The sequence below is a fragment of the Trachurus japonicus genome, chromosome 2 (assembly GCF_045865225.1).
Source record: "Trachurus japonicus isolate A0001 chromosome 2, Traja_1.0".
Classification (NCBI taxonomy): domain Eukaryota; kingdom Metazoa; phylum Chordata; class Actinopteri; order Carangiformes; family Carangidae; genus Trachurus; species Trachurus japonicus.
The window spans coordinates 8,573,600-8,597,991 of NC_140908.1; the positions used below are offsets into that span (position 1 = coordinate 8,573,600).

Here is a 24,392-nt window from a genome sequence, read left to right on the forward strand (position 1 = left end):
CCCTGTCCACAGAGGTTGTGCTCATTTGTGAGAAGGATGATTGAACCAATTTGTACCCAGTTTGGACCCAGCACACTATGGCCTGAATCAAGACTTTCTGTCACTAAGAACTTATTGTTTCTTAAATCTGGTGCATGTTGTTGGAAGCCCTGTAGCTCTCACCTCTCAGTCTATTCATCAGCTTCCTGGTTGTTGATTAGATCAGAAGAGATGACGTCCTGACGTGTCCTGTGTAATTAAACCCTCACACCACCAGGTGGTGCTCATACTAACACCCCCCACATGGTGGCCTGATGACCTCTGCACTCAATCGCACAAAAGAAAAACATTTATTTCCAGTTTGTTTCCTCACAAATTTTATGTTCCTTTCCACACAGAATCAAATATCTGAATCTCAGCTGTTGTTTGTGGGTGTTTCTACTTTTAATTATTCCAGATTCTGCATGTACCTTAAAGACTGGAACAATCAGGGACGTGATATAAATCATTAATACTGCAATTTTTGAGTGATAGATCTGTCTGTTTGGTGAGTTACCATTACTCAAGACACTTTCTGATAATCCGTCAAGTCTGCAGCTCTAAATGTTATCCAGTCATTAATAATAAAGATCACAGCTGTCCAACACACTGTTTATTTTTATTTTGTCGCTGCTGAAATGCTGCTCAGTTGTGTTTAGGCACCGAATGTCATCTGGGGACAATGGCTGCTGACACCACGGCTCCATGTTGGTGAATCCTCCTGAATCATCAACGGGCTTTTGCAGCCTTTTTTTGTTTTGTTTTGTTTTGTTCTGAGCTTTAGCACCCACTGCTGGGTTGTTAAACCATCAGCACCCAACTCACAGCCAGTTGCATGCAAATGAAGCTCAGGTGCCTAATTTCCAGGAAGTAGGCCTATTCATTCAAAATGCAATGTTCCCAGAGGATGAATCTCAGACGTTTACATCATCATTTATTTTTACATATTAAATGAAATCACACCCGTTCTGCTGCAGTGCCTCTGCTTTTATTTGCAGGTTTGATGTGAAGAAGACGTTTTTTGGTGTGATGTGTGTCTAATAGTCCACAACACGTCTGATGGAGCCTATAGAGGAGTGAAGGGCCCCCCACTCCGAGTGTCGCCTGTATTCACCCTTCTCCAGCAGGTACTGCCGCCCCCGGTAGTTCGGGTGCTCGTGAAAGACCCAGGTGCCGTCCTGGACGTGGGCCGAGTGGACGTCACGGGAGCGCCAGCGGTCCTGCAGGTTGGGCAGGTCCTCGCTGAACTCCATCATCTGGCCGCTGAAATCTGGACGTTCATAGATGCGGATCCTGTGCCTGCTGGAGGGCTTTAAACACACACACACACAGGACACACAGGTGAGTTAAAGCTGCTGCACTGAAATGTTTTTTTCATGAAATTTGATTTTCCAGGACTTACATATCTGATGAGGCGACAGGAGCGGATGGTGTCGTTGAAGCCGTTCCAGCTCTGGTAGTTGGGGTACTCTCCTTTCATGAGGACATACTGGTAGCCCGTGTACTGAGGCCTCTCGTAGATGACCCAGGCCCCGGCCTCCACCCGGATGGAGCTGCAGCGGCTGAAGTGGGCGCTGAGCTCAGGACAGTCGCTGCTGCATTCGTAGTAACGACCCTGGAAGTTCTTGTCCTCATAAAAGAAGATCTGCAAGAAGGAGTTACAAACTATACTACAAACACTGCCACTGCTCTCAGTAGCTCATTTGCATTTGGAATAATGATTTTCTTGTTAAAGCAGAAGTAAGTGGTCCGGTCGTTTTCGCTAATGCTGCGTTCCAGGCAGGCTTTTGAAATCGTAAATTACAGTTTCAAGTCACAACTTACGACTTTGTAGCGTTTCAGGCAACCCACTCGTGTTTTTCCGACCTGTTTTACCGGTGAAAGTCACTATAACGGCCACTCGTAACTTCCGACCTGTGAACTCGTACCAGATCGAACTGGTACCACTTCACAGTCGGAAAAATACGAGTGTCCTTGAACGCACCATAACAGTCCCCGCCGGTGAGCCTGTGGGACGGGTCCCGCTAATCGTTGAATACGATAAATGTTTTCTCTTCGGCTCAGAGCAGAGCAGAGGGACTGAGAGACCTGTGTTTCGGTCCAAACACTCTATGTAAGTGATTGCTGTCGGAAGATATAACTATTTAAGACTTATATTAACACAAATATATCACTTACTTCTGCTTTAATGTTGCACTGAGACATCATTTTGAAAGGGTTTTACATCTAATTCTCCAAGTTCTGCAGCTGGGACCAAGGTCTACAGTAGGCGGTGACTAAAGCACATGCTCTGATATTCAAAAAGAAACCAACAAAAAACAATCACTGCAGCTTTAAAGTTTTGTCTAAATCAAGGTAACACATAATTTGACTAGTAAAGTTCACAATTCTCATAAGATCATTAACAAACAAACATGTAATAAACCATCAAGCAGCTCTTTGAATCTTAATGAGCATTTACCAAACAGTCAGAGCAGTTAGTATGAATTAGTTCTAGTTATTATATTGAACAGAAAGGCAGTACTCACTTTCCCCGCTCGCTCCATAATCACCTTATGTTTCTCTTCACCCAATCAAATTCAAACCACTCAATCACACTGTAGCTATCGCGGATGGGGCGCTTTTATACGAGGCCTGATGAAATGCATCGCCAGTGGAACGATTGTCATTCAAATGGGCTCTCCATTAACTTTGGCACATTAGCTGATGCTGCAATTGTTTCAGTGTTTCAAAAAAAAAATTGTGAATGACATTTAACTCTAGAAAAATATTCGCTCAAGATCACTGCATTGAACAAGAGTTGTCAGTGGTGATGTTGCTGCAAATTCACTTTAATGACCTCCAATGGGTTACCCAGAATCCTTCAGTGCCTGAGCTGCATCATGGAGGTGATGCTGGAAGCTTCTGTCTCAGACATAAAAATGAACTGAATAAAAATGTGCATCAAAGATGTGAAGTACATTTATTGTAACATACACATAGTTTGCACATACTACATTAAAAACATAGTTAATATCAATACATTTTGTATTTTATATAAAAAGATTAAAGCAGCTACATCCAATCTTCTCTTTATAGGACAAGAACAATATAACTGAGCACATGGCTCGCATTGTGTGACCTGGATTATTCAATCAGCGATTCAAATATTTATCCAGGCTTATCACATTGTTCTGATGCAGTCAATCCTGTTTCCCTAAACAATGCAAATGCAAAGTGCAACGCGTCCCAAAGCCACTGGATGCAGCAGAGCGTGCTGCCAAAAACAAGGGCACAGTAGGACATTTGGTTTGATATGAAACGCTTTGAGCTGAGTCAGTGAGCCCGCAGGAAGCCACCAGAGACTTCACAGGTGACACCGGATCCTGATTTTTATTCACCGCACACTGAACTGGGTGCTGTCTAATCTTTGGAGACTGCGGTTTGACACCTACCACCATCATGGAGATGATGTTATTCTCCTGCGCTAACTCCATCTGCTGATGAAGACTGTGCAATGCAGCTGAACGCTCTGGAAAAAGCAGCAAGTCCTATTATTATCCAATGCTTTACACATCACTGCTGCAAAAATAAAACTCTGCTGCACCTTTAACACTATACGGCTATGGGTTTGCCTCGAGTCATTCTTCCTATTCTTTACATGAATAACATTGTGTATGTTCTATATTGATGGAAATAATATGTAATATCAAAAATGAACACCCAGATTGAGGAATTGCTGGAGAATTGTGCAGCTTTATATGTTTTGAGAAGCCACAGGACACATTTTAATTCCTGTTTTAAACTGTATAAACTGAAAACAGGTGCAATAGTTTGTGTTTGGAATAAAAATCTCACTCCACTTATTTTGAAAGGCAGAAAATTTAATGAGTTATCTCAAGTTATGGTGGCACACCTTCAGGTCTTTTAATTTACTTTACTTTACTATTTTATAATATGACATCATTACATCATGATCACATATGCTTTGGTCTTGGACAAGAGTTGTTTACAAAAAAAACATAAGAACACAGTCAGAGTTTGCTTCTTATTTATTGATTGCGTGTCAGTGAATGCATCTGAAAAGGTCTCCAATCACTTCCTGGTTCAGGCTCGTTCCGAGGTTCGGGTTAAAACTCTGTGATCCTGCGGAAGGAGCCGACCCCGGGCGAGGACGCCCCCCAGTCGCTGTGCTGCGGGTACTCGCCCCGCTCCAGCAGGTACTGGTGCCCCCTGTAGTTGGGGAGGTCGTAAAACACCCAGGCGCCATCGGTTACCACGCAGGAGTAGGCCTCTCGCAGCTTGTAGGTGTCGTACACCGAGGGGCAGTCGTCGGAGCACTCCACCATCTGCCCCGCGAAGTCCGGACGCTCGTACAATCTCAACTTCCAAATGCTGCCATAGATCTGAAAGAGAGGAGTGAGGAATAAAATCTCAGTACCCCAAAAGTGCACATTTTAGCTCTGCTTTGGTCTCCACCTTCACTTGCACATATAGACATTAAAAAACCCATGTGAGGACTCTTACGTTCTTTATGGCGCGGCAGGACTTGACGCTGTCGCTGAAGGCCATCCACTGCTGGTTGTCGGCGTACTCCCCAGGGCTGAGGATGTACTGGAAGCCCTTGTAGTTGGGCCTCTCATAGATCACCCACACACCGCTCTCCACCCGGATGGAGTTGCAGCGGGTGAAGTATGTGTGCAGGTCGGCACAGTCGCTGCTGCAGTTGTAGCAGCGACCCTGGAATTTCGACTCCTCAAAGAATGTGATCTGTAAAAAAAAAAAGAAAAAAGTGCAATATGTGAACAGCAGTGGTCTTAAACTAAACACATCGTTACTAAATGAAAATAATACACCGGTTGTAATAGCTTTTATCTTACCTTCCCCATTTGGATGCACTGTAATCCTCATTCTTTGCTGCAGCCCCATCAAAGTATTTATCGATAAACAAAATGTGCAGAGTGTGGCAAGTCTTTGATACCCAAATGAGGTAGATTTACATATCAGCAAAATGGCTTGGTGCACTTTGATTTGCCTTTGTTCCAGTCTGATGATGACTCTGTATCAAACACATGCTGGAACGGTGAAGGCAGACGGTCGGTGGCAGATAGGGAGTGGAAATAACTCGAGTTGACAAAAAAATACACATCTTATGTTTTCAGCTATAGGCAGCTTTAAAATGTTAATGCACCATGGAAGCCTGGCATAAACCCTGCTGAATTGAATTGACATTTTTTTCTTTTTGAATCTAGCGACATCCATTGCAGAGTGCCAAGCAGGAAGAAGAGTTGAGAAACAAGAAATAATAAGATTAGAGAAAGTTTAGTTTATTTAAGTTGAATAATGCAGATGACTCCCACAAAACTGGATGACACACGCACGCACGCACGCACGCACGCATGCACACAGTGCTCATTCTTACTTTCATTTTTGTTTTGTTGCTGCAGAGCATTGGTATTTTTGCTGAACAGTGATCCTGGTGTGTTGCAGAGAATAGATTTTTTAGTTGATTCTTCATAACTGAAGCATCTTTACATGCCTGTTATGGCTAATTAGCAAATTTTACCTTTGAAATCTTGTAGCTTTAGCATTCAATTCGGTGTGGAAGCAGAGCTTGAATACAATGTAATGTATTATGATGTTATTAACGTAGAGATCAAAGGTTTTTGAGATATACACATCATTCTGAGACTGGATTCGTGTTTTTAATTAAGATTTGACACAGATGTCACATCTTTAAAGGTTAATTCTCTGAAACCCTTAAAAAACACATTGTTTCATGTTTGATTTTTAAAGTTTGGTCACATTTTTCCCCATCCCTTGCCATGAATGCACAGTTCTGCCTGGTGCTTTAGGTCTTTACAGATCCTGTGCACACCATTTTTGCGCATTTGGTTATTTTAGTTTAGTTCAGTGTGGTATAAAAAAAAATCAGTCTGCACAGATTTGCAGGTTTGAGGTCACTGTTGCAATCAGTGACAGTTTTGAAAACTTGCTTGAGTGCTTGCAGGAAACTAATTGGACTTTTTACCAGCTTCCTGTTTATTTATTGTCTTTCTGTGGGTTTGATTTTTCTGGAAAAGCTTATCATACCTCACTCAAACACTGAATGTTGGAACGCATTGCCAAATAAACATTTACAAATCAGTAAATGTTCACTTATGGAAGTTGTGATTATTATTTAGCATTACAATGACATGCAGACATTAGAAACTGTGGATTTCAGCTTTGTTTTATTTTGTAAGCAGGTACATTTCGGGGGTTTGATTTAACAGGAATCCATGATGCGTCTGATGGAGCTGAACCTCGTCATGTTGTTCATCCCCATCTCTCGGAGGTTCCTGTACTCCCCGGGCCTCAGGTACAGCATCCTGCCCCGGTAGTTGGGCTGCTCGAACATCAGCCAGTGGCCGTCCATCACGTTGCAGGACTGGCAGTCGGACATGTGGTAGCGGTCCATCATGTTGTCACAGTCGTTGTCCATCAGCTCGTGCATCTGGCCTCCGAAGTTCTCCCTCTCGTAGATCCTCATCCTGAAGGGTCCGCGGTGCTGGAGGGGGAAACATCAGACCAGTGACTCAACTGGAGTATGGAAGCTTTATCAAGAAAACTAATGCTTATATTAGATCACAATGTGCTCTTAAGAAGGTTTTTCTAAAAATGTATGGCAATCGAATCCAATTATTCATCTTTAAAATGTTGCAATATTAATTTCAGAGTTTCTCGTATTCTTACTCTATATTTTGAGATGCTGCAGCTTCACACAAACACTATTTATATCAGCCACATTAGCACCAGACTCTGAACTGAATTTTCTTCAGTGAAAGGGACCTGCCTGGATCGATCTTATTGCAGAATTGAAGCTTATTTGCTTTTTGCATTTGCTCAACTAACTAATTAGCACAGTTGTAGATAGAAACTGTGCTATCTAGTTCCTTCCAGTTCTATCTACTATTGCAACTCCCCTCGTGTGAAACTCGTCCACCTACCATGGGAATCATACGACAGGATCTGATGCAGTCGCTCATGCTGGTTCCCATCAGGCGCTGGTTGTCGGGGTACTCGCCCCTCCTGGCCAGCATCTGGTGGCCCATGAAGTTGGGCTTCTCGTAGACCATGAAGAGGCCGCTCTCCACCCTGCAGGAGTTGCACCTGCTCAGGTAGGAGGTGAGCTCGGGGCAGTCGCTGCTGGTCTCATAGGAGCGACCCTGGAAGTTCCTGTCCTCGTAGAATATAATCTGCAGGAAACAATGTGAAGTGCACCTCAGAGAAAGATCTCCATGTCTTGTATCACTTGTTTTCCAAGTCCAATACATTAAGTGATGGATGTTTTACTAATAAATATTTTGTAAGCTTCACTTACCCTCCCCATGGTCATGATATTTGTGAGCTAATCTCAGATGTACACCATCAACATCGACCCTTTTCCCTTTTTATACATTGCACTGCCCCAGTATTTCCACATGGCTTGTGCTGAAACCTTTGAGTCATCACTCTATATTGTGATACAGCGCAGCAGTATAGGGTGGCAGACTGTACTGGGCCAGAACCTCCAATGGTTATTGAGCTGAATATTGGATTTGGGCTCATTTCTAGCAACTTCAACTATTTAATTCATATCTGTTATGTAAAAAACGAAACGGTGCGACGATCAAATCTAAAGATGGAAGACTGAACTTTGTGGCTGTGGGTTCCACACAGACATTTTATCCTGTTATCGTTTCTAAAACTGCGATTAGTAAGTCATTTGAAGAACATTTAGCATTTTCCATGACCTGACATGACCTCCCTAAACTACATTCAACATACAATATAACAAGTGAGGTGTGCTTTGGAAAAAAAAAAAACACACCCACGTGAACTTCATGATGAGTCATGATGTTTGACACAAAGGTGAACAAGGTGGTCTATTGGTGATAGTCTATATAAAAGTGACCTGGTTTGGCATCATTTAGAAAACCTAAAACTGTCAACATGGGGAGGGTAACACATCGTATATTTGTATAACGTTGAAGAAATACAGGAACATCCAAGTAATAAACATTGATGTCTAACAACTCTACGTTTCCTGTATGTTTTTTTTCCACTGCAGATTATTTTCTACGAGGAGAGGAACTTCCAGGGTCGCTCCTATGATTGCAGCAGCGACTGCGCCGACATCCACATGCACCTGAGCCGCTGCAACTCCTGCAGGGTGGACAACGGGTGCTTCGTGTTGTACGACCGACCCAACTTCATGGGCAACCAGGTGTTCCTGAGGAGGGGGGAGTACCCGGACTTTCAGCGCATGGGAGGCATGATGGGCAGCATGGGCATGGCTATGATGGACAGCGTTCGCTCCTGTCGCATGGTCCCAATGGTAAGGCCTTAAGGTGACTGGTTGTTGTTGTTGCTAGGTGGTGCAGAAGCTCATGATGGTCTGGTTTTTTCCCTCCAACAGCACAGGGGACAGTTCAGGATGAGGATCTACGAGAGGGAGAACTTCGGAGGCCAGATGCACGAGCTGATGGACGACTGCGAGTCCCTCCAGGATCGCTTCTACATGTCCGACTGCCAGTCCTGCAACGTGATGGACGGCCACTGGCTGATGTTCGAGCAGCCCAGCTACAGAGGACGCATGACGTACGTGAGGCCCGGAGAGTACAGGAACCTCCGAGAGATGGGGATGAGCAACATGATGAGGATCAGCTCCATCAGACGCATCATGGATGTCTGCTGATTGTAATTCATTAGGAGAAACTGCGGGTCATAAATAAACCATATTTTGAAGTATTTCTCTTGCTTTTTTTTGTGTGGATCAAAAGCAAAATGCTTTATGAAAAATACAGTTATAAATCCTAAATAAAATCACTGACTTCCTCCCACACACACACCCACAGAGCTTTAGCTACAGATTCTGAATAAACCACTCTTCATTCAATAGTATTAGTATTAGTATATTAGTATTGATGCTCCATGAGTTATCAATGTACAGTGTTGCAGTAAAAACCATGCAGTTAAATAATGCCACATGACTGGAAGCATTTTACATTTGTCCAAATTGAAAAGACAAGAACAACAAACTTTTACACCTGACATTAACATGAGTTTTCAGTGATCAGATTGCAATCAGATAGACCTCGAACACATGAAAGTACAGGTGTCAACGCACCCAAGACACATTGAGTAATAGATTGTGATCCGATTGACCAAACCACCTCAGAAGGTGGTCAAGGACAGATTGTGACCACATTAAACACAAGTGTAAACGGTAATCTGCATAATCTGCACAGGGCCGTTGTATAGGGGAGAAAGGTGATGATAATTCTAGGGGCCCAGCGCCCAGTGGGGCCCATAAAAAACCCCAGTAGTCTAATCTTTGTATGACTGAATTATTCTGGGTAAGACCCTGACTAATACTCATAGTACACTGTAAAAACACAACATCTTTCCAAGAATATTTGTCTTATTTCTTGTCCAAATGTCTCATTTCTAGTCAAAGCTAATCTCTTTCCACTTAAAATAAGACTCACCACCTAAAAATTAACTTTTTTTTTTTTAGATAATTTTCACTTGTTTCAAACACATTTTCACTTGAAATAAGTAGAAAAATCTGCCAGTGAAAGCATGTTTTTGTGCTTGTAATAAGAAAGAAAAACTTGTTCCACTATCAGATTTTTTCTACTTATTCCAAGTGAAAATATGCTTGAAAGGAGTAAAAAGTGTCTAAAAAGAAGCTACTTTTAACGTGATGAGTCTTATTTTAAGTAGAATTATATTTGTTTTGACTAGAAATGACTTTTTGACTAGAAATAAGACAAATATTCTTGGTAAGATACTTGAGTTTTTGCAGTGTAATGCTGCATTAGCATCAAAACAAAGTAGGCTACATAATAAATGATAATACATACGTAGTCTAAGAAAAAAAACTGGAAAAGTTAGGGGGAGGGGCCCACTTTAGTATTCTTTAAGGGGGCCCTGAATTCCTAGCAACGGCCCTGAATCTGCATACAACTACATGGGCAGAAATACTTCTACTATTTATTTTCTTTTTCCTATTTTAATTTACCCGCGCAAATATATGATCGGATCCCAATCGGATGTCAATGTGGACACTGGAGACGCATATTAATGAGGGTGTAAATGCTATCCAGTCAAATTCTGGATACGAGACCCATGTTAATGTCAGGTCTAAATGGGGTGAAGATGTTGTTTGTCTTTTAAGATTCATTGTTGAATGAATTATTAGATTTGTACATATCATCACTCTGGTGTATTCCTATGCCACTGCAGATAAACAGCACTTTTAAACAACACAGTAAAGAAATCCCAAGTTTTACCAGTGGTGGAGCTAAAAAAAAGTTTGTCCTGAGGTCAGTGCAAAAAGAAAGATGATGCCATATGTTTGTTTTTTTTAAGTTAACAGCTCAGAGCATGAACACACTCTTCATGTCAGGCTGCGTGTTTGATTACGAGATGAGCACAAGATAATATCATGCACAACAGAGAGGGTTCATCCACAGTGACCTGCATATTAAAATATTGAATATATATTATCAGATATGGGTCAAATTCTGGCAGGAGAAGAGAACAGCATCAGTAGCAGACACACTTAGAATAAGGCGATGTTCATTTTGCAGATCATGTAAGAAAGAGTAAGTGTTTGCAAAGATTAGCCACCGCGAGCTGCAGGTCAGAGCAGAGGGAGTGAGGCTGCAGCAGCAGAGACACTGAGGAAGTGTGTGTTCGCTGCGTCACTTACAACAGGATTGTAATTAATCTACTTCATCTGTCAAAATGCACGTTTCATCTATTAATCACGGGCTTTAATCCAATCTGTCGACATGCCGATCTGTTACATACTGCTCTATAAACAAATGTGTCCTATAATGAAAATGATGGTGCAAAACAACAAAAGTGATGCACGAACTAGAATTTGCTTTGTTATTGTCAAATCCACACAACTACTGTTTAATCACGACCGAGTGCAGTGTGCACAGCTTTGATGTATAATGCAGCAGAGACTTCCACGCTGATAAGCTGACTCGGTCCTTTCATACAATTGAGGGCCGGATTCTTTTCATGTCACATGATGCATAAAAGGCAGAGCAGCAGGGAGATGAGCGACAGAAATCAAATAGCTTGACCATGAGTGGGAAGGTAACAAAAGCTAACCGACACATACACACAGCCTCAAATTACTAAAAAACTAAAAAAGTGTTTTCTACCAAACACAATCTGTGTCTCTCTCTCCAGATCATCTTCTTCGAGGAGAGAAACTTCCAGGGCCGCTCGTATGAGTGCCTCAGCGACTGCTCTGAGATCGCCTCTCACCTGAGCCGCTGCAGCTCCTGCAGGGTGGAGAGCGGGACCTTCATGGTATATGATCAGCCCAACTACACGGGGCAGCAGTACCTCCTGACCCGGGGAGAGTATCCTGAGTATCAGAACACCATCGGCTTCGATGACTGCATTCAGTCCTGCCGCTTTATCCCTATGGTAAATATAAAGAGGATATGAGTATGGCATCAACTAAATGCACTGAGCATATGTATATTTATATATGTGTGTGGTTTAACTTACCAGAATGAGATGAGGTGAGAGAGTCCAGGTTTGTTCTTTGTTGGCACATATCAACAGCAAAAGAAATGCAACAAAACCTGAAGGAAGTGAAACTAGATTGAGCTGAACTTGTGTTTGCTGCTTGTACTCTCACAGCACAAGGGGCCCTTCAAGATGAGGATCTACGAGAGACCAAACTTCGAGGGCCAGATGCACGAACTGACCAATGACTGTGAGTCCATCCAGGACCGTTACCACATGTCCGACATGCAGTCCTGCAACGTGATGGACGGCTACTGGCTGGCGTTCGAGCAGCCCAACTACGAGGGCCGGATGTTTTACCTGAGGCCCGGGGAGTACAGGAACCTCCGGGAGATGAGCTCCGACGACGCCAAGTTCAACTCCTTCAAACGCATCACCGAGTCTTAACTCGTCTCGTGACTTCTACTCCGACGGAGAGGCTCTGCAGACGCTTTGTTTTATGAATATAAGCGAGTTGTCAAAGTGGGAGGCAGAAAGAAAAAGCCTTGTTTTTATCCTGACACTGTGATTTGTGCATTGTTTGCATGTAGTTCCAGTTGTACTGTGCAATCCAGCCACCATGAATTTACCTCTATTACTTTGTGACGCACACAATAAAATGATTTGAAGCAGTGATTCTTTTCTATTGTATGTATTCAGTTTTATAAAGAAATAAATACATAGTGATTTCCCCAAATCTTAAATGTGCATACAAACTTCTCCTTATAGACACCCACATCTGAATATACACCATCACTAAACACCACCTATGAGAATATTCTACATTTCAGATAACACTAAAACTCCAGCTCACTACATTTGTGAGTCATGCGAAATAAGGATAATGCAAAATATGCACGATTTATTGTATTGTAAGCAAAATAAAGTAAATAAATGCCAACATAGACCGATATTTCCACATAAATACATAATAATCATAAAAAATACTAGGCTATATCTATATTTGCAGATGCTTATATGCACTCTGCACAGTACAGTACAGTAAGAAAAGCAATGAAAACAGGGAGTATCTCACCTCCTCCATGTCCTTTACTGTTCCCACTGTACTGAATACCAGTGTTCACACTTTACTTTTGATTGAGATGAAACTTTATAGACAATACACGAAATATATCAACTTACTAAGACTCATTATACTGTATAAGAGTCTCATTTTAACATCTTTTTGCACTGTCCATCTGAAAGATTTAGGTTTTTCTGCAATGCTATAGACAACTTGGAGAATTTTAAAGACATTTTAATCTGGTAGTTTTCTGTGCACACTGTGTGAAAGACATGACCAGGCCTGTGCTGTATGTGCTTGTGTCTACATTTGACAGTGTTGTTTTTAAGCACATGATTTCCAGGTTTCCTGCAGAGCAGATAAAACACCAATCAGTTTCTGCAGATGTGTTTTTTATCAAAGCAATCATTCCCACACTAACTAGCTTCTAACTGTTTACACTCGATGCTGCCGCTGCTCTCGGAGTAAAACTTGTCACATGCCGACTGTACTGAAACAACATTCTGGAGCTCGGTCCATACACAACATCACAACATGGCCGACTGAAGCCGGACAAAAGCCGAAAGACCTCGAAGCCGCCTGAAACAACTTGTCACCGACATAGAGAAAACAATGGTGCAGGAGGTGGTAAATCTTATAAAAGGTGCTGCAGCGCGCAGAGGAGAGGCAGTGATGTGTTCAAAGTCAAAATGCAACCGTCTGTGTTGTGCAGTAGGAAAGGCGGACACAAACCAAAGGACAGCATCTCGGGTGTTTTTTGACTTTCTGCGACAGAATCATCACAGTCTTGGCCACACAACATGCACAGTAGCATAATCACCACATTGAATAGAATAATATATGTTCTGTTGTACTAAGATGTTTAAATATATGTTTATTAGATGAATAAAAAGCTTGTTTTAATTCACTGTCCAATGCCAACCCTAAAAAAATGTAATAAAGTACTATACAACTTCATTATGGTCCAAGTCTGTAGCTTTATTTCTGTTGTTTTATATCATTTGGTTATTTGTAGATTGAGAGAGGGCTCTGTCCATCAGTAACCGGAGCAGGTTCAATGGGTAACCCTCTGCTGAAAGGGGAAAAAAGCTGATTTGCTTTGTTGACCGCACAAAACAAAAAAAGTTGTTCTGCCAGAAAAAGCTGACGAGCCTGCTCATTGTTCGCCATCACAATGCCACAGGTCATCCGTGGGTTATAAAGGCAGCGTGGAGCCCACGGCTGCTGCTACAGTGTGACCAAGGTTAGCCGACACAATGGGCAAGGTAAGGCTGCTTGTTTTGCTCCCAAGCTACATGGGTTATCCAGGGGGAAAGCACGATTCCCTCAACGTGAGCCGACATTGATCTAAAATGTGTATTTGCAGATTATCTTCTACGAGGACAGGAACTTTCAGGGTCGCTCCTATGAGTGCAGCAGCGAGTGCTCTGACCTGCACTCCCACTTTAGCCGCTGCAACTCCATCAGGGTGGACAGCGGGGACTGGATGGTCTATGAGAGACCCAACTACATGGGCTACCAGTACTTCCTGAGGAAGGGCGACTACCCCGACTACCAGCGCTGGATGGGATTCAACGACTGCGTCAGATCCTGCCGTATGATCCCAATGGTAACCCCTTGGTTTTTGTGAATTTTAAGGTTTCTTCCGATGCATTTCTACTGCAGATGCACATAAACTTCTTCATCTTCATCTTCAGCACCAAGGTTCTCACAAGATGATGATCTACGAGCGCCCTGAGTTTGGAGGCCAGATGATGGAGCTGACCGACGACTGCCCCTCCCTGTTCGAGCGCTTCCACTTCAACGACATCTACTCCTGCAACGTGATGGACGGCTACTGGATCTTCTACGAGCACCCACACTACAGGGGACGCCAGTACCTGATGCGCCCCGGCGAGTACAGGAGGTTCAACGAGTGGGGAAGCATGAGCTCCAGGGTGGGATCCATCAGACGCATCACCATGTAAGAAAGCTGATGTCTGAACCCTGTTTATGTAAAGTACAGCCAATAAAGTACTGTTAATAAATCTATCTAACGGTTCTGCTGTGTCTGCTCCTGTTTTATTGAGCTGCAGTCAAAGTGGACGGTTTAGATTGATGCTGAAAACATGAGAGGCTCAAACACTAGGGGGGGGGTTGAGTTTGAGATAAAACACAAACACACACTGATGTCTTTTAGATAGAGAGACGCACACACACGGTTTAATCCCAGCATGTTTTATTGAGAACAGAAAGAGGAAGACGAGTTCAACTTCTAGTTGAAGTCGGTGATTCGCCTGAGCGAGCCGATCCTTGGGCTGGCGCCGCCCCAGTCGCTGTACCTGCGGTATTCTCCGGGCCTCAGGTAGTAGGTCCTCCCCCTGTAGTTGGGCTGGTCGTACATCAGCCAGTGGCCGTCCATCACATTGCACGAGTTAATGTCAGACATGCGCAGGCGGTCCTGGACGTTGGGGCAGTCGTCGCTCACCTCCTGCATTTGGCCACTCATGTCTGGACGCTCGTAAAGTCTAATTTTGTAGGAGCCACGATGCTGCACGAGGAACAAAGTGCACGAGTCAGACAGGTTTGGTTGCTTGTGATCGTTTGGTTTTGGTGGATTTCAATTCAATGTGTTAAGACTTTCACAATCTTTAAGAAAATGATTTAATAGATGCTTCTCAAGTTCATTTAAAGAAATCTGTAAGAGACATGAGCTTTTTCTTTACGTTTAGTGTGAGACTAGCAATATTTCATATCTGACACATCATGACCTTTTCCTTGATTGCGTTTTCCTGCCCACTCTCTTTGTTGCATGTGACCCACACCAGCTGAACGAGGCTTACCATGGGGATCATGCGGCAGGAGCGGATGCAGTCGTTGATGCCAATCATTCTCTGGTTGTCCGAGTACTCCCCCCTGCGGAGGAAGTACTGGTGGCCCAAGTAGTTGGGTCTCTCGTACACCATAAAACAGCCGCTCTCCACCCGGATGGAGTTGCAGCGGTTGAAGTAGGGGTGCAGGTCGGCACAGTCGCTCATGCACTCATGGTGCCGACCCTGGAAATTTCTGTCCTCGTAGAATATGATCTGCGAAAGCATTGATTAATTATTAACTATTATGATAAAAACATGTTTGTTTCCATTCTGTATTTTTTAGTAGCAACACATAATGAGCTTACCTTTCCCATTGTTATATTAGTGGGGGCCAGATGGACGCTCAATAGACGCTCTCCGTGCCGCAGTCCTTTTTATATAAAGTTGCTGTGTGATGGCACAGCATAAAGTATTGTCATCCAAATAGGTTTCATAACGCAAATCTGGTTACGTATAGCGATGCACCAAAGTGTGATGATGAGTTATTGTTGTCCACTTTTCGCCCATGTTCATCGCTATTCATCAAAAACACCACAGTGTGATAGTGACCCCGGGGTCACTGTTCACAGTATCAGCAAAACAACCAGCGTCATTTGTGTCCTTTTCATTCAAAAAGATTGCAAACACTATATGCCAGGGCCAGAACATGCGTCTGCCCCAACACACTGTCACATACATAATGTATACACAATGACTACATTAGCTGTTACGTTTAACACATTTTAAGTGCGCAAGAGGCTGCAAATTATGATAATATTGAATTGTTATCAGATATATTCCAGGATTATTGCAGATAAAGTCATATGTACCTCATGCTGGTTGTGTTTTGTGCACTTTAATGCATATTTACTACATTAAATGATAAAATAATGTGTCAATTTCTAGTTGTAAGATGTAAAAAGAGCATAAAAGACAGAGTGTCCTTACAGCTACTGTGCAACAATATTTAGATAGATAGACATTAACATTTACATTGAGACCTGACAGTCCATTATTATGGAAATTTATCAATGTTGAACAAATACGGACATTTCCATTTGTTTCAATTAGGCTAGTGATTATATAGCAAATGTTATAACTTAGCAATTAAATGCTAAACTTAGATGGTGATACCTTCTTCTAACAGCAGAAAAATTGCAAGTGGGGCTTTAGCATTTAGCTCAAGACATTAAAGAGCTTATCACAAACACTCAGTAATATTTAAAATAAGAGCCGGAGCTACTGTCATTTAGCATCTTAATTCCTCCTGACTGAGTGGACCTGAGGTGATGATTATGTAAAATACCGCAGGCTGCTTTTCCTTCATTACACCGGCTGTACTTGGGGTGGACAGGGGCCCTTGAATGTAACTTTATTTTCCTTTTTCAGGCTTCATGTGAGGTGTGTTCAGGGGCATGATATATGTATGTGGAAAACTGATGGAGCGCACTGATAAAAAAAATTGTGTTTTGTGTGTTTCACATTTTGGATGTAGAAAATGTCTTTTGGAGTAATGCTATACATCACACACGTGACATTTTCTCACCACTACCTCCACTGCGTAACTCCATAAGATAAGAGAGGTCAATCTAAACAGTATCAGGCTCATCGTGCACAGACAGCTGACACAGAGGCTCACTGCTGTTTTATAAACCTCGATCAAAGGTCATGAGATTTGATCTTTTGTTATTCTAATGAACAGGCATTTAGTGCTTTTGCTTCCCTGCCAAGATGTTGATCCCATTCATACACATACAAAAACCCTGATTCATCAAAGCCCTGTCCAGTGCAACGCTGCCCCTCGCTCTTGTTACACCACTGGATGCCCTCAGAAAGAAAAATTAATGTAAAACCAGGCTTGATAGATTTCTGTTCATCAAGTTGCATTGTGGGAAATGTAGTACTATAATTCTTCCCTTCCTGCCGACCTTTGCTCTCTAATGATATGAATCAATCTCGTCTGATACAGAACTAACACAGCGAGTACACGGAGAGAAAACATTTATTTCCACTCAAAAGAACTGGAAACACACTGAACTAAAAAATATTGTTGATAATAAAAACAGTTTCACAGCAGGTTTGATAAACAGCCCATTTGAACTCAGCAGAGCGACCTGAGAATCCAGAACATGAGCACGATACGAACAGTTATAACACACAGATATTTCACTTGTTCCAACAAGCATGTCGTCTGTCGATAAAGTTTTGACTTAACCAAACGATTATTGATTATAATTGTGGCGATACAAAACTGCTAACATTCACCTAACAGCCAGCCTATTTTACAGAAAATACTAAATTGTCATGTTGCTGCCCTGCCAATACATCCGGTTCTAAATTATTATTATAATTATCGAGCCAATTAGAGTTGGTTTTAAACAGATAGAGGCCACAGTCATGTAACAATACTGCATTTTAGAACTATTTTCAAGCACTGCTCTATCGTTAATTAGCTGAGGTCTGAACAGACAGTGGAAAAAGGTCAGAGACTCATCCAGAGCATCCTGATGCTGTTAGGACTGACTCAAAAGAGAGGATACATACAAAATACAGGAGGAATATGTTCAGATTTTAGTTTTACACAGTCAAATTAACTTTGTATTTTTGGGACAAGACTTCGTATTCAACCATGGGAAACAGAAACTGGTCCGAGTGAAGCCTGTGACATATGACAACGGCTCAACAAGAAGGCCTGAAATCACATTTCACCAAACATACTGTGTTATAGTTGTGTAGCACAGGCTTAAGAGTTGACTGATCGTGTGTGTGACAACGCTGGCAGAGGATGAGCAGGTGACATTGAGCGGTTGTGTTGTTCTTTGTGCGAGTTTAGCCTACATGAGAGGTTCAGTGGTGTGAAACATGGAGACGTTTGGCGCCTCCGTTACTTCTGGCTGGTAGTAATAGTTCTTGTGGTGGATGTATCGGCGGTACCTTGGCTTCAGGTGGCCTCGCGGGCGGTGAAACATCAGATTCTGACGAGAAAAAAAGGTAATTAAGACTCAGTGAAGTCAAACTCCAGGGATATTAACTGTAAAAAGGCCCTTTACCTTTCTAGGATCATGTTGTGCGTCACGGGGTGTCATTAGGTCTGTTCTCTGAGGGTACACTGGGTACATCTGCTGCACTGAGGGCTCGACGAACTGTAAAAGTAAAAACCAGTCATGAAACACTCCTAAAACCAGTAGAATCACAATGAAGCTGATTCACAGACTCTTTTTGTGTTTTGTCCTTATGTACCTCTGGCGTGGCGTCCTCCATGACCGGCAGGGGATGCGGGACACAGCCTCCGTTATAGGGCTGGTACAGATGTTCCTGCTGTTGAGGGTACACACCTGGACTGGAGGGCATCAGCGACTGCATGACAAGACATTGACCACAGATAAACAACGGGCCAAAATCTCCAGAACTTAAAAAACAAAAGTGCGGCTTTATTTCGTCTACCTGGGCTGAAGTCCACTGGTACTGGTTTGGCACAAACTGGGGAGGTGGAACATATAAAAAAGCAGACTGGTAAATAAAGTTCAAAGTGAGAAACCAGTGGATCTTTACTGGGGTGAGCTGACCTGGTTGTGGTGGTAGGCTGGCTGCTGGTAGGCAGCCTGAGACTGAGGGAGGGGCCCTGGAGGAGAGGGCTGCAAGGGAAGAGACACACTTACATCACATCACACGTTACCTATGTAGGATATTTTAGTTTATTCAATGCGCCTTTATGTTTTTTTGTTTAATAAAAGAATATGCAACTATAATCTTACCAGTGAACCAGTAATGCTCAATTTACTGAGTATTATGATGTATTCTAATGACATGTTTTAAGTGATTAGTCCTTTAATATTGCCATTTAAAGAGGAACTATGCTACATTTTTATTTAAACCCATCATCTCTTGTTTATGACAGATAAGACTACACATATACATGGCGTAACATCGAATATGATATATAACATTATCCACCGCTCTATTGATTGCTTTCTCGCTGGCTTCGTTGTAAACAAACGCACATGGTCGGGAGGAGGGTTAGCAAAACCGAGGGAAAGTGACCAAATTTGCATAGTTCCCCTTTCATTTTTTTTTTTTTTTTAAGTGACGTTTTATTTGGGTGTGATATCAGTGTGGACTGACAGGCCAGTAGTGAGCTGTGGGAGGAGGGTTCATGCTGGGGCTCTGGAAGTAGGCCACTCCGTTGTGGTAGCTGTAGGGGCAGCCGGTGGGTGTGGTCAGGTGGAGGGTCCCGCCAAACGTTGGTGGCGCGGCAGGAGCCGGGCTGGCCACGTGGAAACTTCGAACTGAGAAATAAGATAAGATAAAAACATAGCTGTGTCATTTCAAAAGTCAAGTACGACACACGAGTCAGGAACATTTGTCAAATGTGTTTCATAGACTGATTGTTGACTTACTTTGTCCATGTCGCTTGCGGACAGCCTGGCCGATGCTGAGCCTCTTGTCTTGGAAACAGATTTCATTCCCCTTCAGAGTATTTAAGAGAACAGAACAGTGGCCATATTATGAAAATGATGAAGTCTGCTAGATAAAACACATTACTGTTTGAGTTTAGTTAGCAAGATATTTAAATGGACTGTTGTACTCACATCATGAAGGATTTTCACCACATCTTCTTCATTTTCAAACGTAACAAACCCATATCTGTCCAAAGAAGCAAAGGAGAGAAAAACAATCATGTTTGCATGTTTCCTTCTTCAGTCTCTGTACAGCATGTGACATGACAGCAGGAGTGATACGATGAACTCACCCCTTTGGGAGTCCTAAACGATCCAGCACAATCTTCACCTGTTTTACTGCGCCGTACTGAGAGAAGAGCCGTCGCAGGTCGTCCTCATTAGCCTTCATAAACACAAACATACGCTTGTTAATTCTAGTTACAATGAGTCAAAAAGCTCTCTCAGGCCGCCCTGTTGTCCTATTTACGCACTTTGCTGCTCTCTAGTGTCAATCTTCCTACAGTAAGACACACAGACACAAACATACACTGCACAAGAGAGGGAAAGGTGCTGCTCTTACACTGTAGTCAATCCCCCCGACAAAAATCCGGTTGGGGATAATGCTGCTCAGGTGGAAGGTGTGATGGGTCGGACTGTCAGCGTGCCAGGTCGGGTTGTCAGCAGGATGAGTTGGGCTGTCGGTTTGGTTTCCTGGAGGTGACACGTCCGGGTTGGAAGAGCTGCTGCCATTTTTGGATTGACAGGTGGATGTCAACTACAAAAGGTAAGGTAAGGTTAAATCCATCTTTCACTGCAACATCAGGAGCTGGAATCAATTTTTGGCAAGGGGAAAACTGCAATATATGCTTTGCAATGGCCCTTTACTAATTTTCCAAGTGGTAAAAAGAACTGGTAACTTTACCAGGTCAGGTTAAAGGTCAAATCCTCTAAATGTAACTCTGGTGAGTAACATTTCGAGGCAGAAACCCCCTTTCTGTGCCAAATGTCTTTAATACTCACACAAGTCAGATATAAATCATGTTAATTATCGATATTGGACCAAAGTACTCAAAACACACACTAGTCTTTAAATAAATAAATAGTGTGAATGTATAATGAACTTTCTGACAGTAAAGTGCAACATTGTTGAAGTAACTTAATGTCAGGGGCTTAACTGTAACATCTTTTACTTTTAAAGTAGTAAAACTTGTCCTTGTCCCACAATTTAAAAAGTAAAATGAGCTTATGACGCAGGATAACACGTGTCTTATTATAAATTAGAACGTTTAGGTAACTTTAGAATCACTTTTCGTTACTTAGCGACCTAGCTAACCCGTTAGCTACACGGCTAATTGAACGGTTGGCTAACGAGGCGCTAACAGGTGTTCAGTTAACTCACCTGGCTTTGGTCTTCCACCTCCATGGTCACACTCATCTGGTCACAAACTGCTCGGGACATGTGCACACTCTATAATCACAGAGAAACCATGGCCTTCATCAAGATATTAAGATGTCCGTGATGGGGTTTTTGTTAGCTCCTCAGCGCAGCGGCACAATGGTCAAAGTGTTTACAAGAAAAACAAACCATGCTACGTTTTTTTTTTCTAATTTTCTTTTTTAATTATTATTAATTTTTTTTTTATTCCTTTCGATTTAATAGATAGATAAATACCATCCGTTTATGGATGAATAAATTGTGAAATTAATTATCAATAACAATCTTTGGTGATTAGGATTATTATAATAAATAATATCTTTATGTTTAAAAGAGTAGGCTATTAGATAATTCATTAATTAGAAATGATATTAAAAAGAGTGATAAGAGAACTTTTGGCATATTTTAAGCCATAATATTTTTTCATGAACGATGTTACATAAGTGAATAAAGTGTATGCTTTTCATAAAGTTAATATTCTTACTCTGTCTAATCTATTTTAATATCTGTTGACTTTGTGTAAATGCCTCTTATGTAGTGTTTGTCCTGTAAATGTCACCATTGCCTAACAAGTTGACTATAAATAAAATTTTACTGTAGTAATAAGCAAAGCCGGGTTTGGTGCAGTACTACAGATTGTCCACAAGAGGGCGCAATTTCCTTGCGAATAAATGTGTCACCCACAAACACAGTCTTCATGCTGAATGAAAACTGGTAAGGATATTAAGACTTCAGCAGATTTCACAGACTGAGCAGGTTGCTTTTTGTTTTGTCTGTATTTTTTTAGGAGCAGTTCCCTGCATTTTATATTAGACACATTTAATGATGCCAAAGCTTTTACAATAAACTTTTTAGATAATAAGGTAACTGAAAAAAGTTCAGCTAGCTATATAAATGAACTATAAATATTAACCACAGACGTCAATGTATTGAACTTGTCAATTGCTGAATAACTACAGCCCACATGAACACTCATGGAGCTATCATTTCTCAGTGATTGGCGATAAAGTGCTTTAAAACACTGTCATTTGTATATGTCCCCACCTCTCTCTCTCCCTCCTCCTCCTCTTCCTCCTCCTCCTCCTCCTCCTCCCTCAGACCACAACAAAGCAGTCGTACAAACTGCCCCCAACAGAGAGAAAAGCACCAGAGTCACTGTAATACCAGTAATGAATGAGCAACACAACACGGGGGTAAACAAAGAGTTTTGTTAAAGGTTTTCCTAGAACACATCCATACTCGTGAGGATAAATCTAAAAACATATTCTCCTTCCTCTCAACAAAATGCTCGTGACATTTCCAGTGTGTGTTTCCTCTCCGCCTGTCTTCCACATTTCCCATCATTACAACCTCCTCTCCCTCCCTCTCTCTCTCTCTGTCAGATTGTTTGTAACCATCTGAGTAATATGGGCCACACCATTACATGTCATTCATTTCCAGCTCCTCTTAATTGCCGAGTAAATTTGCCAACAAGGTCTGACTGTGCAAAATGAGAAGGGCATGTTTGATAATTACAGCAATTTACAAGCTAAAAGTCCTTTTATACTCCACAAAGATCATTTAAAGACACAAGTGTTGTCAGGGCAACTTGTCAAGCTGAGTTTTCATTTAGAAACAAAGGGGATTAAAACTGTGAATGAGGATTTTAGTTCTTGGCTGCTCTTTGTATTGACTAGTTTCTAGCTCAAATCCCTGTGTTCTTATTATATTGTTTTATTGTTAAAGTCTTTCTCCTGAGATCACACAGAGCTCTGTGTGTGTCTGTGTCTGTATTGTCCAACAACTGGACACAAACCATTGAGCTTTACAACAAGTTTCAGTGTAGGCTAACACTTCGTCATCTACGCTGTTTAGCTGAAACGTCAGGATGTGAGTAATGTGACCAGGGCAGAATAGAGACGCAGGTAAATCCCAATTAGCCTCAGCGTCTCTGGAGGCCAGCAGTGGTTCATGTCTGGCCTGTTTGACACAAACACCGTGGGTTTCACATGGCGCTTTAGACTTTAAGAAAAGATTTATGCCTCCGTCTCTCTTGTGAGAACAGTTTTGTCAGAGATTATACACCGCATCATCCACTCTACTCTTCCAGCTTGACGACAAGTCTCGAAGTCTGGAGTGGAGTAAATAAAAAACAGATATAGCACAGCTTGAGGTCAAATATCAGGTCAGATGTGAATGTCCCACTGAGAAAACGACCATGTTACCTCCGTCGGTCAGTCAAGTCAGACAGTCGTGGAGACAGAGGTTGATGAAAAATGAGCCATAACAGAAGGGTTCGACTCTGGCTCTGTAATTACTCTACAAATCTCTGATTTCCCCTCCTTCATCTCCAGACTATTTATAGCCGCCGCATTCCTCTCGGAGAATAAAATGATCTCTTTGAGACAGTACAATGCCAGAAATAACAGGTTTGGACAAACATTTGCTGAGGCGTGGTGGGCCTGGCTGACCATTACTGAGTTCCACTGTGGTTTCAGTCTACTGTTTTACCCCCTCCACCATTTATTCATCTGTTATTCTAAATGGCAGTGGGTTTGCTAGGGGAGGTGTGGAGGGGAGGGGAGGGGAGGGGGTAGGGGGGGGGGCGGTGGCGTTTTGAGTTTTAATGTGATGGTTCAACAAAAAAGCTTGTATAAGCCAAAGTGAAGTGACTTTGTAGTAAGAGACGAAGCGCGCCGGCAGCAGCAGCAGCAGCAGCAGCAGCAGCGAGGCCCGGCGACTGTGTTGATGAGTGGAGTTGTGGGGGGAAAAAAAGAGAAAACACACAAAAAAACACACTCATAAACACACTAAACACACTCCTTCATGTCTGGGAACGCTCAGGTGACTACAGGACTCAGACCTCCCTCTTCGTGCTCCATTTTTGTTTATGTTACAATCATAGGACTTCACTGGGAAATATGCGCAACTCAGACATGTGGCTTTGAGTGTGAATATGTGTATATGCAATCATGTGTGTGTGTGTGTGTGTGTGTGTGTGTGGCTTTTCTACCAACTGTGCCTCAAAGATCCATTAGCACAGCATCCTATTCCCACCAGTACTCACTCACTGCAGCACTACAGGAAAAATGACTTTTAACTAATTTAAGGTATGAATGTTTTTA

General features: G+C 42.3%; 8 protein-coding genes across 8 annotated transcripts; 3 read left to right on the plus strand and 5 right to left on the minus strand.

Moving 5' to 3' along the window:
- Positions 1–931: 931 nt before the first annotated feature.
- LOC146990745 (gamma-crystallin M2-like) lies at positions 932–2,620 on the minus strand. The gene is made up of 3 exons (XM_085798836.1): positions 2,547–2,620; positions 1,421–1,663; positions 932–1,328 (listed from the first exon to the last, which is right to left on the minus strand). Exons 1-3 carry the CDS (start codon positions 2,562–2,564, stop codon positions 1,056–1,058), a joined length of 534 nt encoding a protein of 177 aa, XP_085654962.1. The 5' UTR covers positions 2,565–2,620; the 3' UTR covers positions 932–1,055.
- A 1,392-nt stretch (positions 2,621–4,012) lies between these two features.
- On the minus strand, positions 4,013–4,989 carry LOC146990746 (gamma-crystallin M2-like). Its single transcript, XM_085798849.1, has 3 exons — positions 4,878–4,989; positions 4,525–4,767; positions 4,013–4,403 (listed from the first exon to the last, which is right to left on the minus strand). The coding sequence occupies exons 1-3, from the start codon at positions 4,884–4,886 to the stop codon at positions 4,128–4,130; spliced, it is 528 nt and encodes a 175-aa protein (XP_085654975.1). The 5' UTR covers positions 4,887–4,989; the 3' UTR covers positions 4,013–4,127.
- Positions 4,990–6,211: 1,222 nt separating this feature from the next.
- Positions 6,212–7,448, minus strand: LOC146990747 (gamma-crystallin M3-like). The gene is made up of 3 exons (XM_085798895.1): positions 7,361–7,448; positions 6,987–7,235; positions 6,212–6,547 (listed from the first exon to the last, which is right to left on the minus strand). Exons 1-3 carry the CDS (start codon positions 7,373–7,375, stop codon positions 6,266–6,268), a joined length of 546 nt encoding a protein of 181 aa, XP_085655021.1. The 5' UTR covers positions 7,376–7,448; the 3' UTR covers positions 6,212–6,265.
- Positions 7,449–7,969: 521 nt separating this feature from the next.
- LOC146990748 (gamma-crystallin M3-like) lies at positions 7,970–8,769 on the plus strand. The gene is made up of 3 exons (XM_085798861.1): positions 7,970–7,980; positions 8,090–8,356; positions 8,438–8,769. The coding sequence occupies exons 1-3, from the start codon at positions 7,972–7,974 to the stop codon at positions 8,714–8,716; spliced, it is 555 nt and encodes a 184-aa protein (XP_085654987.1). The 5' UTR covers positions 7,970–7,971; the 3' UTR covers positions 8,717–8,769.
- A 2,340-nt stretch (positions 8,770–11,109) lies between these two features.
- LOC146990749 (gamma-crystallin M3-like) lies at positions 11,110–12,186 on the plus strand. Its single transcript, XM_085798873.1, has 3 exons — positions 11,110–11,136; positions 11,233–11,475; positions 11,695–12,186. Exons 1-3 carry the CDS (start codon positions 11,125–11,127, stop codon positions 11,965–11,967), a joined length of 528 nt encoding a protein of 175 aa, XP_085654999.1. The 5' UTR covers positions 11,110–11,124; the 3' UTR covers positions 11,968–12,186.
- A 1,509-nt stretch (positions 12,187–13,695) lies between these two features.
- LOC146990750 (gamma-crystallin M2-like) lies at positions 13,696–14,626 on the plus strand. The gene is made up of 3 exons (XM_085798927.1): positions 13,696–13,848; positions 13,950–14,192; positions 14,281–14,626. The coding sequence occupies exons 1-3, from the start codon at positions 13,840–13,842 to the stop codon at positions 14,548–14,550; spliced, it is 522 nt and encodes a 173-aa protein (XP_085655053.1). The 5' UTR covers positions 13,696–13,839; the 3' UTR covers positions 14,551–14,626.
- A 158-nt stretch (positions 14,627–14,784) lies between these two features.
- On the minus strand, positions 14,785–15,893 carry LOC146990751 (gamma-crystallin M2-like). The gene is made up of 3 exons (XM_085798905.1): positions 15,741–15,893; positions 15,406–15,648; positions 14,785–15,113 (listed from the first exon to the last, which is right to left on the minus strand). Exons 1-3 carry the CDS (start codon positions 15,747–15,749, stop codon positions 14,838–14,840), a joined length of 528 nt encoding a protein of 175 aa, XP_085655031.1. The 5' UTR covers positions 15,750–15,893; the 3' UTR covers positions 14,785–14,837.
- Positions 15,894–17,837: 1,944 nt separating this feature from the next.
- LOC146990752 (protein boule-like) lies at positions 17,838–21,430 on the minus strand. The gene is made up of 11 exons (XM_085798887.1): positions 21,253–21,430; positions 20,434–20,628; positions 20,165–20,256; positions 20,004–20,058; positions 19,812–19,881; positions 19,537–19,700; positions 18,981–19,049; positions 18,859–18,894; positions 18,655–18,771; positions 18,465–18,557; positions 17,838–18,389 (listed from the first exon to the last, which is right to left on the minus strand). The coding sequence occupies exons 1-11, from the start codon at positions 21,310–21,312 to the stop codon at positions 18,249–18,251; spliced, it is 1,092 nt and encodes a 363-aa protein (XP_085655013.1). The 5' UTR covers positions 21,313–21,430; the 3' UTR covers positions 17,838–18,248.
- Between the last annotated feature and the right edge of the window lie 2,962 nt (positions 21,431–24,392).

What these genes read in the sequence shown, in the direction of transcription:
- LOC146990745 (XM_085798836.1), bottom strand. An exon ending in CCTGTCGCCTCATCAGATAT is followed by an intron (nt 1,329 to 1,420) that starts GTAAGTCCTGGA and finishes GTGTGTTTAAAG; the next exon opens with CCCTCCAGCAGGCACAGGAT.
- LOC146990746 (XM_085798849.1), bottom strand. An exon ending in CCTGCCGCGCCATAAAGAAC is followed by an intron (nt 4,404 to 4,524) that starts GTAAGAGTCCTC and finishes CCTCTCTTTCAG; the next exon opens with ATCTATGGCAGCATTTGGAA.
- LOC146990747 (XM_085798895.1), bottom strand. An exon ending in CCTGTCGTATGATTCCCATG is followed by an intron (nt 6,548 to 6,986) that starts GTAGGTGGACGA and finishes TTCCCCCTCCAG; the next exon opens with CACCGCGGACCCTTCAGGAT.
- LOC146990748 (XM_085798861.1), top strand. An exon ending in CCTGTCGCATGGTCCCAATG is followed by an intron (nt 8,357 to 8,437) that starts GTAAGGCCTTAA and finishes TCCCTCCAACAG; the next exon opens with CACAGGGGACAGTTCAGGAT.
- LOC146990749 (XM_085798873.1), top strand. An exon ending in CCTGCCGCTTTATCCCTATG is followed by an intron (nt 11,476 to 11,694) that starts GTAAATATAAAG and finishes GTACTCTCACAG; the next exon opens with CACAAGGGGCCCTTCAAGAT.
- LOC146990750 (XM_085798927.1), top strand. An exon ending in CCTGCCGTATGATCCCAATG is followed by an intron (nt 14,193 to 14,280) that starts GTAACCCCTTGG and finishes CTTCATCTTCAG; the next exon opens with CACCAAGGTTCTCACAAGAT.
- LOC146990751 (XM_085798905.1), bottom strand. An exon ending in CCTGCCGCATGATCCCCATG is followed by an intron (nt 15,114 to 15,405) that starts GTAAGCCTCGTT and finishes TTCCTCGTGCAG; the next exon opens with CATCGTGGCTCCTACAAAAT.
- LOC146990752 (XM_085798887.1), bottom strand. Translation starts at nt 21,312, where the DNA reads ATGTCCCGAGCAGTTTGTGACCAGATGAGTGTGACCATGGAGGTGGAA. An exon ending in AGGTGGAAGACCAAAGCCAG is followed by an intron (nt 20,629 to 21,252) that starts GTGAGTTAACTG and finishes TACCTTTTGTAG; the next exon opens with TTGACATCCACCTGTCAATC. An exon ending in CCGCAAGCGACATGGACAAA is followed by an intron (nt 19,701 to 19,811) that starts GTAAGTCAACAA and finishes CTTATTTCTCAG; the next exon opens with TTCGAAGTTTCCACGTGGCC.